General features: G+C 41.7%; 1 protein-coding gene across 3 annotated transcripts in view; it reads right to left on the minus strand.

Annotated features, from left to right (window-relative positions):
- Positions 1-11,922: 11,922 nt before the first annotated feature.
- The window catches only part of LOC116501069 (COBW domain-containing protein 1-like), a 28,872-nt gene continuing 26,038 nt past the window's right edge, over positions 11,923-14,756 (minus strand). Inside the window, exons 14-15 of one of the 3 annotated variants that reach the window (XM_032206446.1) lie at positions 13,124-13,253; positions 11,923-12,439 (exon numbers count right to left, since the gene is read on the minus strand). In XM_032206446.1, coding sequence (XP_032062337.1) covers positions 12,366-12,439; positions 13,124-13,253 — 204 coding nt within the window. In that variant the 3' untranslated portion in view covers positions 11,923-12,365. Of the gene's footprint in view, positions 12,440-13,123; positions 13,270-14,756 lie in introns of those variants that run through there. The other 2 variants (XM_032206447.1, XM_032206448.1) reach the window with 2 other exon arrangements.

Consider the following 14,756-nt stretch of genomic DNA (forward strand, 5'->3'; position numbering starts at 1 on the left):
CATGCACATTGAATTCTAGTCCATGAGTCATGGAAAAGTAAGGGCATTTACCCATTCAGCCCTTGCTAGTCTGGGGAAGAGGCAGAACCTGAATGTCGGCCCAAGCAACTTTCTTTGTCCCCACTCTGCCACAGCTCACAAGCTCCATTGCTGTCAGGACTGGAGCAAGCAGGAGAAGCAGCTGAAACTAATTCTCCTATTACCTTAACAGGGACGTGGAATGTGACTCACCAGCATGGGAGAGGAAACAAAATACAATGCCTGGGAGTCGAAGTAAGCCCTCTCCAGTCCTGCAAGGGGACATGCAAAGCTTCTGTGCATGTATTGCCATGCTATGCATGTATTGCAAGAACACCATTATACTTACTTACACTGCCTTCTTAGGTCATCAACTATTATGCACTCCATGTACATTAAAAGAATTAAAATGTATTCAAGTCTTGGTCTGCATACATGCTAGGTTTGCTGTCTAGTCCAAAACAAGTGCTGCCATACAGACGATTTGGCTAGATGTCTGAAATCAGGATGTAGTGGATATGTTTCTGAACAAATTACAGCTTCTCATTAGGCAGCCTGGCTGGGCTCATACACCCAGGAAAAAGGGGTGGAATAAATGCTGTGTTGATAATAAGACTGAAAGTAATATACTGTTCAAGTTTTTCTCAGTATTGTTCAATAACTCCTGTTTAACAGCTGCTAGATTCAATCATTCAAGTAAGCTCTAAAATGTGTATAACTCTTTGTGCACACACTAGCTACCAACATTAGGAGTCTGGACATCTGCAGAGGACATCTTCTGGGAACATTTCAGTATTCTTAACTTGAGTTCATGCTGGGGTTTATGTAGAGATGTGAGATTATTCTTCTCTGTGTGGGAATTAAAAATGAATGTATACCAAAAAATTCAGCATGAAATGATGAACCATCAACATATTCAATGTTTGTTCTTGTCCTTTAATTAAATACAGATGGGAAGTCACTTGATTCAAGGGTAGAGAGAGCTGTGATGGGGATAGGGAAGAGAAAGGCTAGGGACAAGAAAGATCTGTGCAGAACAGTGGTCTCCTTCTTTTCAGCAGGAGAGGGCACTTGAGAGAAGGCACTGTGCAGTACAAGTCCTTCCTACTACCCTATAAAAATGCTTCAGGGCAGTCAGTGCCCAGAATGAACAAAGCCCACATGCAAACCAAAGAAGGACTTCTGACATGGATCTTCTGGAAGTTAGTCACAGAATCTGGAAATGTATTTAAACTATCTAAAACACTAATGTCATCAAATGTTAACATTTTGCAATTACCTAATTAAATTCTTGTTCAGGAAGTGACAGATTCTCTGAGTCCAGCAGAAACTCTTCCTATATTTGTTTCTGTAGGAATATGTCTTTTCCTTCTGGAAGTGCTTAATATGGAGCAATGCTTCATACTCTTAGTTTTGCCCACTGTTAAGAGATTTGTAGTCTTTCTAACACAAATAAGTAAGTTAATTAATCCTTCTACATGTAAGATTACATGTGCAATCACCACAATCTTGTTAGCCTGTGTAGTAAAGATCCTTATATTCTGTTTAAGAAACTGTTTGTGTTGCCAAGTAAGCAACATGCCGTCAAGTCCTGATTTAGCAAGAGCTTACTCCGTATATGCTGTGGAAGCCTTCCACTTCCATTTATGGCTATTTACCATTTGTGTCACAAGTTACGAGTGAAAAATTCATGCATAGGATTGACATTCTGGCAGGTGACATTCAAAGAATAAAGCACCACCTGCAAACTGCTCTGACTGCAAGACTTGCAGATTTCAGGTCCGATGTTCCAAGGTGCAAGAAATAGGTACTATCACTGCAACCAATGAGAATGACATGAGACCAAGCTGTTATGCTATGACATCATGTTCTATAACTGTTACCAAATAATCCGCACAGATACTGCCAACTGGATGGCCTCTTCACCATCGTTTCCCACTTTTGCACTTCAGAAACCTGGCAGATAAATTGCTTCATGGCCCAGAGTTTGCTCCTTACAAGCTAGCATATTCTCTATGTATGCTGATGCTTTTCAATGGAATTGCTGAGTAAAATGAAACAAAACTAACCAAAATCTCACCTGAGGACCAGCAGTTTGATACTGGGAGCTGGGCGGTGATAACAGAGAAGTGAAATGTACATTCTGATATATATTCTGGCTATCTTTTTGAGCCACCAGCACCAGAGATGCTGATTAATAATGTTAACAGAGAAAACACTGGTTTTCTCACTGTTCTGGCAGATTGGTGTACAAAGCTGAGACACCAGTTATAGTACAGATCTGCTGCCCACACAATTAAAAAGTTCTGGAATTTTTAACTTGTAGTGAAAGCGTATATAAAGCTGAAAAATGCACAGCAGGAAAGACTCTTCCTCAGCCATTCTGAAAGCAAACACCTTTGAAGGGAGATACACAATATTACGACTGTTTGGTTCAGGGACTCCTTGTTGTATATACGCTGGCTTCCACAACAAGGTATCAAGGTAGGAAAAGCAAAGAAGGGGTTGTCATCTCTGCTCCAAGTCACAGTCTCTCTGACAAGGGCTCAAGACTTGAAAACTATTCAGGAATGAAACAGAGATGGAAGGAGAAAGCAACATGGAAAACCAGCTCCTCGGAATGAGGGGAGGGGGGGGGAAATAATACCAAGTTTACTTTCTGAGTTTTGGGTAAAGTCACATTTGTTTAAGTCCCTCAGTTCACATGCTTTAGAAAGCTCTTCAAGACCTTGGGATTAGAAAGCCACCCTAGGTATATTTTCAGGAAGGGTCCCAGGCAGAATTCCATCAATTCCTTAAAAAGTATCAATATCATGGTTAGATCACTTTGTATAGTTGATTAAAGAATTTCTCTGCTCCTCTTTGAACCTAGTGAAAACGACATTGTTAACTTCACTTTTCACTGTCTGCTGCTTCTGGCCCTGCCGTTCCAGGTAATATTACTGGTTAAAGCATGGGAGATTTTTCTCTTTTTATGAATTTCCCTCTCTTTCGTCTCAAGGATCAAGAAAGTTTTCAGCATAAATACTCTAAATTCTAGCTCACAGACAGATTTTCACAGCAAATGTATTTTATCATCTGTCGTTTATATTATCTGCCACTATAACTGGTGGCAAGAAGAGAAATGTCTTATGGTAATGTGCTGTGTCTGTTACACAGCTTCTCTGAACTCAGGTGGCTCTGACTGTTTCTTTGACCACTAACAAGCTTAGATAGACATAAAAGCAGTACCTTAAAGGGATTAAAATAATCCAGACAAAAAAAATGCTGAGTTTAAGTTCTGAACCGACCTTACACTCCAGAAAAATCAGACAGAACCGAGTCAAAGGTGTAATTCCGAGGTGCTTCAGACATACATGGAGCTGCTCGAGACCTGAGAACCCCAGCCAGCTTTTAGCAGTGATGCGCAAACTGATCGAGCAGCGCCTCCTTCTGCAGTCGTTCCCTGTGTCTGCTCCTCAACAGCCCGTTTTTCCGCAGGAAAAGCTGCTTTATTTTCCCCTTCCTTAGCCTGCCACGTCCTGCTGCTTGTCTCCGAGACTCCCGCAAGCCCGGCAGGGTGCTTTGCTGGGCATCCCCGCTTGGAGGAGCGCCTCCGGGCGCTTGCAGTCAGAAAAGCTAGCTTTTCCATTGCACTGCCTCTTCCCTCCCGGTCTTCCCTGCCCTTTCATTTGGCCTCAGATGAATCCAGGGTCACTTCAGATTTTCTTGTCTAGATGCTTTGCAAGCACAAGTGGAATCAATATTTGATGCACTTTGGAAAACGAGTCTGTGGTTGGCAATTGCGATACAAAGTAAACTAAAATACTAATATAAGCGAAGTATCAATTGCAGGTGTTTAATAGGTAGTTTCCCTGCAGATTTCCAAGGCACTGAGTTAATGTACCTAGTGTTTCTGTGGTTGTAGAGGCACAGAGAGAATAAAATAATAAAATTTCTCTTTCCAAACAACTGGAAGGCTGAATTGTTATTTTTATTGGGCTGTAAACTACTCAGCTGTTCTGTTTCCTGTTTGAGGATCTCTGAGCACTTAAGGAAAGAAATGAACATGTTTCCACGTAATAGAGCAACAGACCATAAATTATCAGCTTAAATTGTAAGCAGGGTGATACAGGTGACCTTTGTGCGACCATGGGGGATAATTCCTTTAATTCCTGCTAAACATAAAACAATTCATTTTATGCAAGCAGTCTAGGTCTGGATTGAGGTCTTCAGAGCCTAATGTTTCAGAAATAAATCTGCCTTGAGCAAGTTTGTCTTATTTAGTCCATGAAGCTTTTTTAAAGAAGTAACATGCTGCTTAATTTCTTCATTCTAGAGCTACAAGTTCATTTTCCTGGGAGGCTCCCCTTGCACAGAAGTGAAGGTCTGTGTGTGCATACCAAGCTGTTTTGACTTGCTCGCATAAGGCTCTAATTTGAATCCCATTGTCTTTGATGCTACTTCCCTTCCAGCTTCTCTTGCAGATAATTAACAAGTAAATGTCCTACCAAAGTGTTGGTGTCCTGGGGTTTCTGGACTTTGAATATTTTAGCTTTTCTTCAGCCAGTCTTGACCTAATACAAAAATATTCAACCATAGTTCACAAGCATTTCTCTCTCAGCCTCAGCCCCACGGCAATGACTTTTTATTCACAGAATCACATTTGAGTGAAAAGGACTGGAAGCATACTTGAAAACATGACAAATTATCCTTCCCCTTCACAACACACAATGTTAAAATACAGATAGTTAAAAAGAGGTTAGGACAAACTCGGAAGTGGTGCCTGTGGACACCGCACCCCTTCTTCTTAGTGGTGTCTCTTAATCAAGGGTGTATTGCAGAATAGTCTCTTTTGTCTTCCATCCTGCCCTTTCCCAGCAGTGATGTGTACATCATTTCCTGCACGCTTAAACAAGGACAAAATGCAACTTCACACATTTAACATCCATGATTTTCCTGTTTTTCTGCTACGTTATTGGACTGCCTCATCCAGAGCATGTGTTGTCTAGCAGCCTTCAGCACAAATGTCTGCCAGTGATGTGAAGCAGGGCTGCCTGATCTGGCAGTTCCTCAAAGAGTACAAATTGCTATTGATTAGTACCTACAGAGCTAAAGCAAGGAAGAGCAGCTGTAACTCAGCACGCCATCCATGGCATGTAATAGATGCGAGTGATCCCTCAGGAATTCACACAGCGGCATCCACCCAGTAGCAGCAAGAATATCACCTAGAAGCCTCCTTAGGAATTATATATTCAAAAAGTCCTAATCTTTTCGTGGTATGATATAAACATTACCCATGCAATTGCTTGGTTTTAGATAGAGGGTTTTGTTTGTTTTGTTTTGGATACATCTCCCTCCTTCCTTCCTCCCTTCCTTCCTTCCTTCCTTCCTTCCTTCCTTCCTTCCTTCCTTCCTTCCTTCCTTCCTTCCTTCCTTCCTTCCTTCCTTCCCTCCTTCCTTCCCTCCTTCCTTCCTTCCTTCCCTCCTTCCTTCCTTCCTTCCTTCCTTCCTTCCTTCCTTCCCTCCTTCCTTCCTTCCTTCCCTCCTTCCTTCCTTCCTTCCTTCCTTCCTTCCTTCCTTCCTTCCTTCCTTCCTTCCTTCCTTCCTTCCTTCCTTCCTTCCTTCCTTCCTTCCTTCCTTCCTTCCTTCCTTCCTTCCTTCCTTCCTTTCAGGAGGAGGGGGGGAATGAGTTCAATTGTACTGAGAAAATATTGCTTTTAAATTCTTCACAATATCAACCAGTTCTTTTTAGTTGTGATTAAAGTTATCCCTCCTCTGTTGGTGCTCATGTTAGTAAGCTAAAGCTTAGCTTCTCAGGCACCTTTGATGCAGTCAGAGGTTCTTGCAATAAGGTCAGTAAAGTTGCTCATCAAAAAACTGGTCAGAATTCTCATAGTTTTACAAGACAGCGGTATCCTGGTTTTGGCTAGGATAGAGTTCATTTTCCTCCTAGTAGAGGTATGGTGTTGTGTTTTGGATTTAAACCATAACAAGAGGAAAGCATTTAATAAGAAAAAAATAATAATAATAATTACCACTAAAAAGACGTAGGCTTTCTCCCCCTCACCTTTACTGCCTGAAAAAGACAGTAAATCCAAGATCAGCTTTAGAACCCTGTATGAGAAAACATAGGAACATTGCTGCAGCTAAGCTCAAATAGTTGCTAAAATAAGTGTTACCAGTAGATGACAGCAAATACTAGTTTTCTGCCATATTTTATTTTCTTTGGTCTGTATAATCTTCAAAAACGCTCCCCTCCCCCAACCTTCCTACCCCCCCCATGGAGAAAGTTTTTTTTTTCTAAGTCTTCAACGATGTAAATCATAGCGAATGACATTAAAAAGCTCAGTTTCACAAACACACTTGATTTCCTAGCTCTGTGCTGCTCCTCTTGCACATGAGGTTCCCAAACCAGGTTCCAAAAGGCCGGAGCAGCCCTCACAACGAGAGGTGCCCTGTCACGCAGCGGCATTTTGGCCTTTACAGGAAAATGTTTGACGGCCGCTGCATTGCACAGCAACCGGTGCTGCTCCCCGATGATGAATGTTGTTGGTTTATGATGTACAGAGGTTCATCTGACTCCTCAGCTAAGGGTGACTGAGGCAGATGGGCGGTCTCTTTCCACCTCCGGAGAAGAAGGAGCAAGTTGCTTCACTAAGAAAAGTAGTGCCACTGCAAGGCCCAAGGGCCTCGTGAAACTGCCCCACGTCTCTCTGTGTGTGTAGAAAGACTGAAAGTCCCATTAAAGTGACTACAGAAAACGTGCAAGCTCCTTCTTCTGGCACTGAGGCTCAGCCTGCCTTTCTTGGCTGCAGATCTGTGAGTGGACAAGGCCCAGGCTTTGGGTGACAGCCCAAGGCATGGACAGGGCTCAGTCCCACCCAGGCCCAGCATCCTGGGGCACATGTGGAAGAAGGAGGGTAACACCAGTCGGTGGCAGTAAGAAGCACAGGCCCTGGCAGCCCGGTGCCACAGCCAGTGCCCACCCGTGTGAGCATGGTGTGTTTTGGGAGCAGGCAGCACCCCTCCAGCTGGGGGGGGCACATGGTGTTCCTCAGCGGGTGGACTGTAAGCCCATTTTATTGGGCTGAATAACAAAGTTCTGGGAATGGGTGTTCTGACATACTCAACCAGAGCAATAGGAAAACACAGCTGCCCATGCTGTGTTAGCAAAAGAGCCGGAATCCGTTCTCCTCCCACCTCTCATCCCCTCCATCACACTCTGCATCATGAGGTCTTTTGTAACATAAAGACTATGAGGACCAGGTAAGAAAACAGTTCACCCAACAGACAGGAGGGTAGGAAGCGGCCAAGATCAGTTTCAGCAGAAATGCAAAGTGATGCGGCACCTTCTGATTAAAATGAGGTGGTGGGCTTCCTTACCGACCCGAGCGGGGCACGGGAGCAGATACTACTCCTCCCACCACTCCTGGGGAACACAGGGATGAAGAGATTTGGAGTTCTGGTTAGTCGTATTGTAGTGCTTACTCTGAATTGGCTACTGTGAATTATGTAGTGTATTTTTTCACAGTAAAACCATTTTTTTTCCTTTCCCCTGTAGCTAATAGATGCAACATGGAACACTGATGTCAGACACCCCATGAACCTGTCAGTATTTGTTTTTCAGACGACTGTAATTTATGTATTTTTGTCATAGTTTAACCTGGCCAGCAGCTAAACACCACGCAGCCGTTCGCTCCCCCTCCCCCCTCCCTCTCTGGGATGGGGGAGAGAAATGGAAAGTGAAGCCCGTGAGTTGAGATAAAGACAGTTTAATAAGACAAAATAATAATAATAATAATAATAATAATAATAATAATAATAATAATAATAATAATAGTACTACTACTAATATTATAATACTACTAATATTATAATACTACTATTATAATAATAGTACTACTACTAATAATGTGTACAAACAAGTGATGCACAATGCAATTGCTCACCACCCGCTGACCAATGCCCAGCCTAACCCCAAGCAGTCCGGGGCACCTCCCATGGCTAGCCACCCCTATATATTGTTTAGCATGACGTCAGATGGTATGGAATACCCCTTTGGCTAGTTTGGGTCACCTGTCCTGGGTCTGTCCCCTCCCAGCTCTTACTGCACCCCCAGCCTGCCTGTTGGCAGGACAGAGCAAGAAGCTGAGATGTCCTTGGCTTGGTATAAGCACTGCTCTGCTACAATTAAAACATCCGGGTGTTATCAGCACTCTTCTCATCCTAAGCCAAAACATAGCATTCTACCAGCTACTAGGAAGAAAATTAACTCTGTTCTAACTGAAACCAGGACAATTTTACAGTCAAAATTATAGAATTCAATTCTTAAAAAATGTTGATAGGTAAAGGAAAAAAAAAAAAAAAAAAAGAAAAGAAAAGAAAAGAAAAAGACATATGTTCTTATGGTCAAAAAAGATAGCTATATGATTGCCTGTTCTGACTTTCCTGCATGTTAAATAACCTGTGATATATCTTAGAATCACAGAATTTGGAAGATACTCACAGAGATCGAGTCCAGCTCCTTGCTCCACATAGGACCACCACAAAATCAAACCATAGAATCACAGAATATCCAGAAACTCCGGGAATATGATGTCAAGGAAAGTGAACTACAGTGCATACTCTGGAAGGATGTCCTTCTTTGATTTAAGGAGCCTAGGTAACTGAGACTTCAGGTTGCTTCAAATAGTTAAATATCTGAAAGAGAACATCTTTCCACTACTCAGTCTTCGTATAGATCCAGCCCTTGGCTTCAGCTCTGGTTGTGACCTTGTCTGCTAAACTGAGAACACTTCAGTCTGTGAAAAGCCTCTCACAGCAATGATAAAAGTAACTGGCAAAAGGTGGAGTGCAAACATAAAAGCATGGTGTTAAAAAGGAGAGTAAATATTAAAAGCATAAGCCTTCAGGTGACTGTGACAACTAAAGGTTACGTCTAAAGCTGTGAATTCCTCGTAGCTCCTGGCAGAAACAAGCAGAGAGAAGCACACTCTGCTTTGGGAAGGTGTGAAATTTCTAGTTTCTTCACCACGTTGCACCATTTCCCAAGGGGTATTTCAGTATGAGCAACAGAAAAAAAAATCTAACAAACTTAAACATGCTACCTTCCAAAAGTCTGATCTTTGTTTTATGCTCTCTTCTGACAAAGAGAGGTTCCAGAAAACATGCTGCTTTTAAAAATTGCCTCTGCTAACAACAACACAAAGAGAACTGTGCAGTTTCAGTGTATTAACTTATTGGAAGGTAGACTCTGTGCTCTGCAGCTAGCACAGCTGAAGACATCGAGATATCTAGGTGCTTGTTTCTGTTCAACAACAGGAGGGGTTGTGTTTTTATTGCATTTTAAAAGAAAAACAAACAAACAAAAACCACAGCAAAACGTTTTCCATAAGGAAAGATTTAATGCAGTAAATCCAAGCAGCCTATTGTGAAATAAAATAAAATCACACATCCTGTGTAATTCCTGAAAATGGTACGCAATAGGTGACACAATCCAATGGTGCTTTGGTTAGTCCAAGGAAAGAGATCATTTTAGTTTTTTTGGGGTTACCTAAAAAAAAATGTGGGAAGTAAAATGCAGTAGAGAAAATGCTTCTTTGGAAAGGTGATTCCATGTAAGAACTATTTGTGACGGTGCAGAGGGTACCAACCTGTTGGGATTTTACAGTGTTGTAAAATGCCTCCTCCGCTTCTGCTGGGGAGATAAGTGTGATTTTATTGGTAAGACTGATGCCAAGTGCGTACCTAGTATCTTGCATGGTTTAGTCTTGTTTAGCAGAGGCAGAAGTGTGGGGAGACCCTGCACCTGAGGAGGTGCAACCCTGCTGGGGCAGGTTGGGCCATGAGGCATGCCAGGCTGTGGGTGGCTCCTGCCCCACAGTGGGCACAACTTCCTAATGAGCGAGGCATGGCTGCTCACTGCTGCGCCCCTCCTGGGACCCCCACAGGGGGAATCATAGAAGGGAATCATTAAGGTTGCCCCACAGGTGGACCTGCCCCTGCACTCACGCCCTCTACATGCAGTCTCGGTCATGAACCTGCAGGTAACACCTCACTGTAACACAGGTTCCATGCCAGGATGAGGGCATCCTTGATGTTACTGCCAGTAACACAAAGCAAATAGCAAAAATGTTCAACCATCGGTTCATAAAACATCGTTTTTATTGGAGCTCAGACATATACTTTTCTTCTTTTCATTCTGGTGTGATGCAAGAGCGAGCACCCCAACCTGGACATAAGAGACAAGAAAAAGTCCCTCCAACAAATACCCCCTCCCCCCCAAAAAAAAAAAAAAAGAATACAATAATCTTCCTGGGAGGAGAGAATAAGGAGCAGACCCTTGACAGTACTACTAATATGTCAATAGAGCAGACAAGGACACGACATAGCAGGCAAACTGATGGCCAGAAAGGATAAACAGGTGCATCATCTCTCCCTGCCTGACAATCTTTCTATGGGCCAGTGGCTCCCTTCAGACCTATGGGAAGAAACAGTTTATAGGAGACAGTGGGAGATAAGAGCTGCTTACAGCGACTAAGTTCCCCTAGAGCTACCTTTGCAAAAGATAAGGGCCTGCAGAGGAAGAGTAATAGCAAGATGAGCTGTACAGAAGTAGATTGCTAGCTGCAGAGATGCCCCACTAATCTCATCAACACAAACTAGGATATTGACAGTACTTGTGGAATCTCTGGAATACGTAATTGGGAAGCAAATGTAAAAATAATGCATTTAAAATGTGATGATAAATGTGTCAGGTATCCATGGCTTGCTCTGTTATGATTCGTGGTTGAAGTTCTTATTAGATCTCTGGACACTTTTTTCAAGTTGAAAATGAACAATCAGTTGGGCACTTCAGAGAATATCAATTCATGTTTCTAAAAGTAACAGACTTCTTTAAGTATATAAGGTATTTATATGATAAAAGATATTTGATTGCTTTCTCTACGAGAAAAAAAAAAATCTTTCTTTTTATAAACTTCAGTTTATAGTTTATGGAAACTTCTTCAAGCTACCTAAAACTACTTACGAATCAATTCATGTCTGCTTGTCTATCCACTGGTAGACTGAAGGCCTCCATCTTAGTGGACACATGACTTCATATATTAATCAAATGAGACAACAACATCTGGCAGTGAAAGATTAACCATGTCTACCATGTCTCCTTCTTCAGGCCTTTGGAAACTGATTGTTTCCCTAAGGTCATTTGTAATAGTAGAAGCAAAAGAAATTTTTAAGGCTGCTATTCAGGAAATGGCATTTTATTTTTACTTTGATGCACCTTTGCTCCTGAAGTGCACATTATGTGCATGACACGTGACACACCCTAGTACTGAAAACTAACTTCTGTTTACCCTATTCTTCAGACTGTTCACCGCATATGATGTAATTATCTTTTTGAAATATTTTTAATTTCATCTTATTTCCTTCCATCCACTCTCTTTGCATTCACCCAGCTGTGGTGAACTTACCCTTCTAAAGCTAGGAGGTGTACAATGGCTGCTAGAGAAGTCAGAGAGCAAGAAATTCAGCTTTATCTTCTACAAGCAACGAGCACAGAAATAGAAACTTCAAACGAGGTTTACAAGGCAGCAACTGCAGTGTCAGAGAACCCCGTAACAAATTGTGCAGGGCAGTCTGGATAACACAGTGAAAATGTCCTGTCCCCCGCCCCCCAGATTCCTGAACTGGCAAGGTCAAGGCCTAGACCTATGAGGCCAGTTACATCTTTCAACACTTCGACTACATGACTGAATGCTGCAGAATTATGTGGACTACATTTTCCAAGTGGTCTTGATCCTCTGCTATTTATGTATTTTTAATTTCATTTAATACAACAGATTTAGTGTTACCTAGGATAGATGGGTGCGTTCAAAAATCAAGGAACAAGTAGAAAGTAAGGCAAGAGAGTTTAATAGTAAACATTAAATACTTTTTATTGTAATTACATGACTGGTAAAAATCAATACTACTTAATTTCCAGTACTACAAGAAAATTAGCAGGAGAAAGAACTAGGTTTCAAACATGTTTACTACATGCCTATTGGAATTTATGGCTTCTTTTCACATACAGCATAATAAAGTCTTTTGCATATCTGTATTTCTGCAAATCTAAATGATGTTACTGATGTAACTTAAGCCAAATCCAACATGCTAGAATTCTTTGTGTTTGATTCTAGACCATAATAGCTAATCTTTAAGCAGTAGGTGAGCTGGATTTCTCAGGAGAACTTCAGAGTTTAACTGTTCTGTAAATTGCAAAACGAAAACAGAGCAACTACACTGCATGTCATTCAGTCTTTTTTATCATAAAAGGCTCACAAGGCTAAGCAGAGGCTTTTCAACTTGTTTTTTATGGTCTGATGTCAACCGTTTCCGTGTTTCTCTGTCACAGTGGCTATGAACACTTCTTTGAGGATGGCCTTATCCAAGTGCCTACCTGTAAAGAGAAAAAAAGGTTAGCTATTTGTATTTCACAAAAAGCTATGCATGAACCTGCAAGTCTTCTCAACAAAAAAAATATTTATTTTATCTGAGTGAAAACAGAATTTTTTTAAAATTAAACTGCTGGTAACAAGCTTAATTTTACGTTTTACATGCAACAATGCATTTTGAGCTGTACGTGGAAAAGAGGAAAGAAAACTAGGAGTTTTTTTGGTCATAAAAATACTTTGCAAAGCACAGCATCAAGCCGGAAATAAGAAACATACAACCCCAGTGTTAACAGCTTATCAGAAACAAATCATATTTTGTACACTTCAATGACTATAATCTCCTTCCTCACCACTAATAAATGTGCTCAAATAATCAAACTTTTCCCAACAACATGTTTATATTTAAGTATTTTCAAAATAGTCTTCAATATGCCTATATAATTAATGAATACTTATTATGTTTTTTTATATCACTAAAAAGGATGGCACAGATTCTCCTCAGCTGCAATAAAAAAAACAGGAGGTCTTCACATATAAACCTTGGAGTGAAGGTTATACTGAACATCCTCTCACTGCTATTATTCTGGCTAGTTTAGGCTGGTTGCTTTTTACTGGACAGGTCCCAGGACCGCCTGCTGAAAGAAACAGCTCCCTAAACTTACATGAAGAGATGCATAATTTATTCTTACCTATTAAAACCAGTCTATTTGTTCTCTTCTCATCTTCCTTCCATTCTACTGCAGTCTCCTCCAGATCGTAGAGCTCATGGACACCTTGGATTATCACTTGATGAGATTTGCCTTGAATAGATACCAGTCCCTTATCAGAAAAATAACTGTTAGGGTATATAAACAAACCTTTACAGAGGAAGTACTTAAGGGAGGGAAAAACAACTTTGAAAGCAGGCAAACAGGGAAAAGTATTTTTGTAAACTATGAACCAGTTAATCCAAATGACAATGAAGTACAGTCACCTCTTGTAACATCCATTTTCCTATCTTTTTAGTTTGTTGAAGACTAACAATTACACTCTGACATACTCTACCTGTATTTGGACAGTTACCTACTATGTTTGAGTAAAATAAAACATCATATGCTACCATGCCACTTTAAATATACGCATGAGGTATGTTCCTACAAAAGACTGATTGCCAGCCAAAGATGATGTAAAATGAGCAAAAATGTTGAGATAATTCTGATTAAGCTCTCATGCTTAGCATTAACACTATTCTGAAAAAGAACCTCTGGAAACTGGAGAAAGAACTAACATCTATGAGGTAAAATGGATTTAGCAATGGGATTAGAATGGATTCCTGTCAGACTGAGCCCATTAACCCACATTCTAGAAGTTGCATTAAAGAGTTTTCATCACTTTGTGTAAAAATTTGTAAAATATCCCAGCATTCTGTCAAACACTTCTATGCTTCCCTAAGGAAGTAAAAAAAATATTGAGCTAAGAATATTTCATGAAAAAAAGAACTGCATTTGAGAAACTAGTTGGAATTGTATGACCATAACTGCCAAAAGGATTGTCACTGCAGGCAAAATATAGTCACAGAATCATAGAATATCCCGAGTTGGAAGGGACCCATAAGGATCATCAAATCCAACTCCTGGCACTGCACAGGCCTACCTAAAGAGTCAGACCATGTGACTAAGTGCACAGTCCAAACGCTTCTTAAATTCAGACAGGCTTGCTGAAGTGACTACTTCACTGGGAAACCTGTTCCAATGTGCAACCACCCTCTCGGTGAAGAACCTCTTCCTCATGTCCAGCCTAAACTTCCCCTGCCTCAGTTTGACACCATTCCCACAGGTCCTATCACTGGTGTTTACAGAGAATAGGTCACCTGCCTCTCCACTCCGTCTCACAAGGAAGTTGTAGACTGCGATGACGTCCCCCCTCAGCCTCCTCTTCTCCAGGATGAACAGGCCCAGTGACCTCAGCCACTCCTCTTATGTCTTCCCCTCTAGGTCCTTCACCATCTTCGTCACCCTCCTCTGGACACTCTCCAGCAGCTTAATGTCCTTTTTGTACTGTGGTGCCCAGCACTGCACACAATACTTGAGGTGAGGCCGCACCAGCGCAGAGCAGAGCTGGACAATCACCTCCCTCGACCGACTGGTAATGCCCTGCTTGATGCACCCCAGGATATGGGTGGCCCTCCTGGCTGCCAGGGCACACTGCTGGCTCATGTTCAGCTTGCTGTCAACCACAACCCTCAGATCCCTCTTTGCAGGGCTGCTCTCCAGCATCTCATCACTCAGTCTGTACATATAGCCAGGGTTGCTGTGTCCCAGGTGCAGGACCCAGCACTTGCCT

Source organism: Aythya fuligula, chromosome Z, assembly GCF_009819795.1.
Source record: "Aythya fuligula isolate bAytFul2 chromosome Z, bAytFul2.pri, whole genome shotgun sequence".
NCBI lineage: Eukaryota > Metazoa > Chordata > Aves > Anseriformes > Anatidae > Aythya > Aythya fuligula.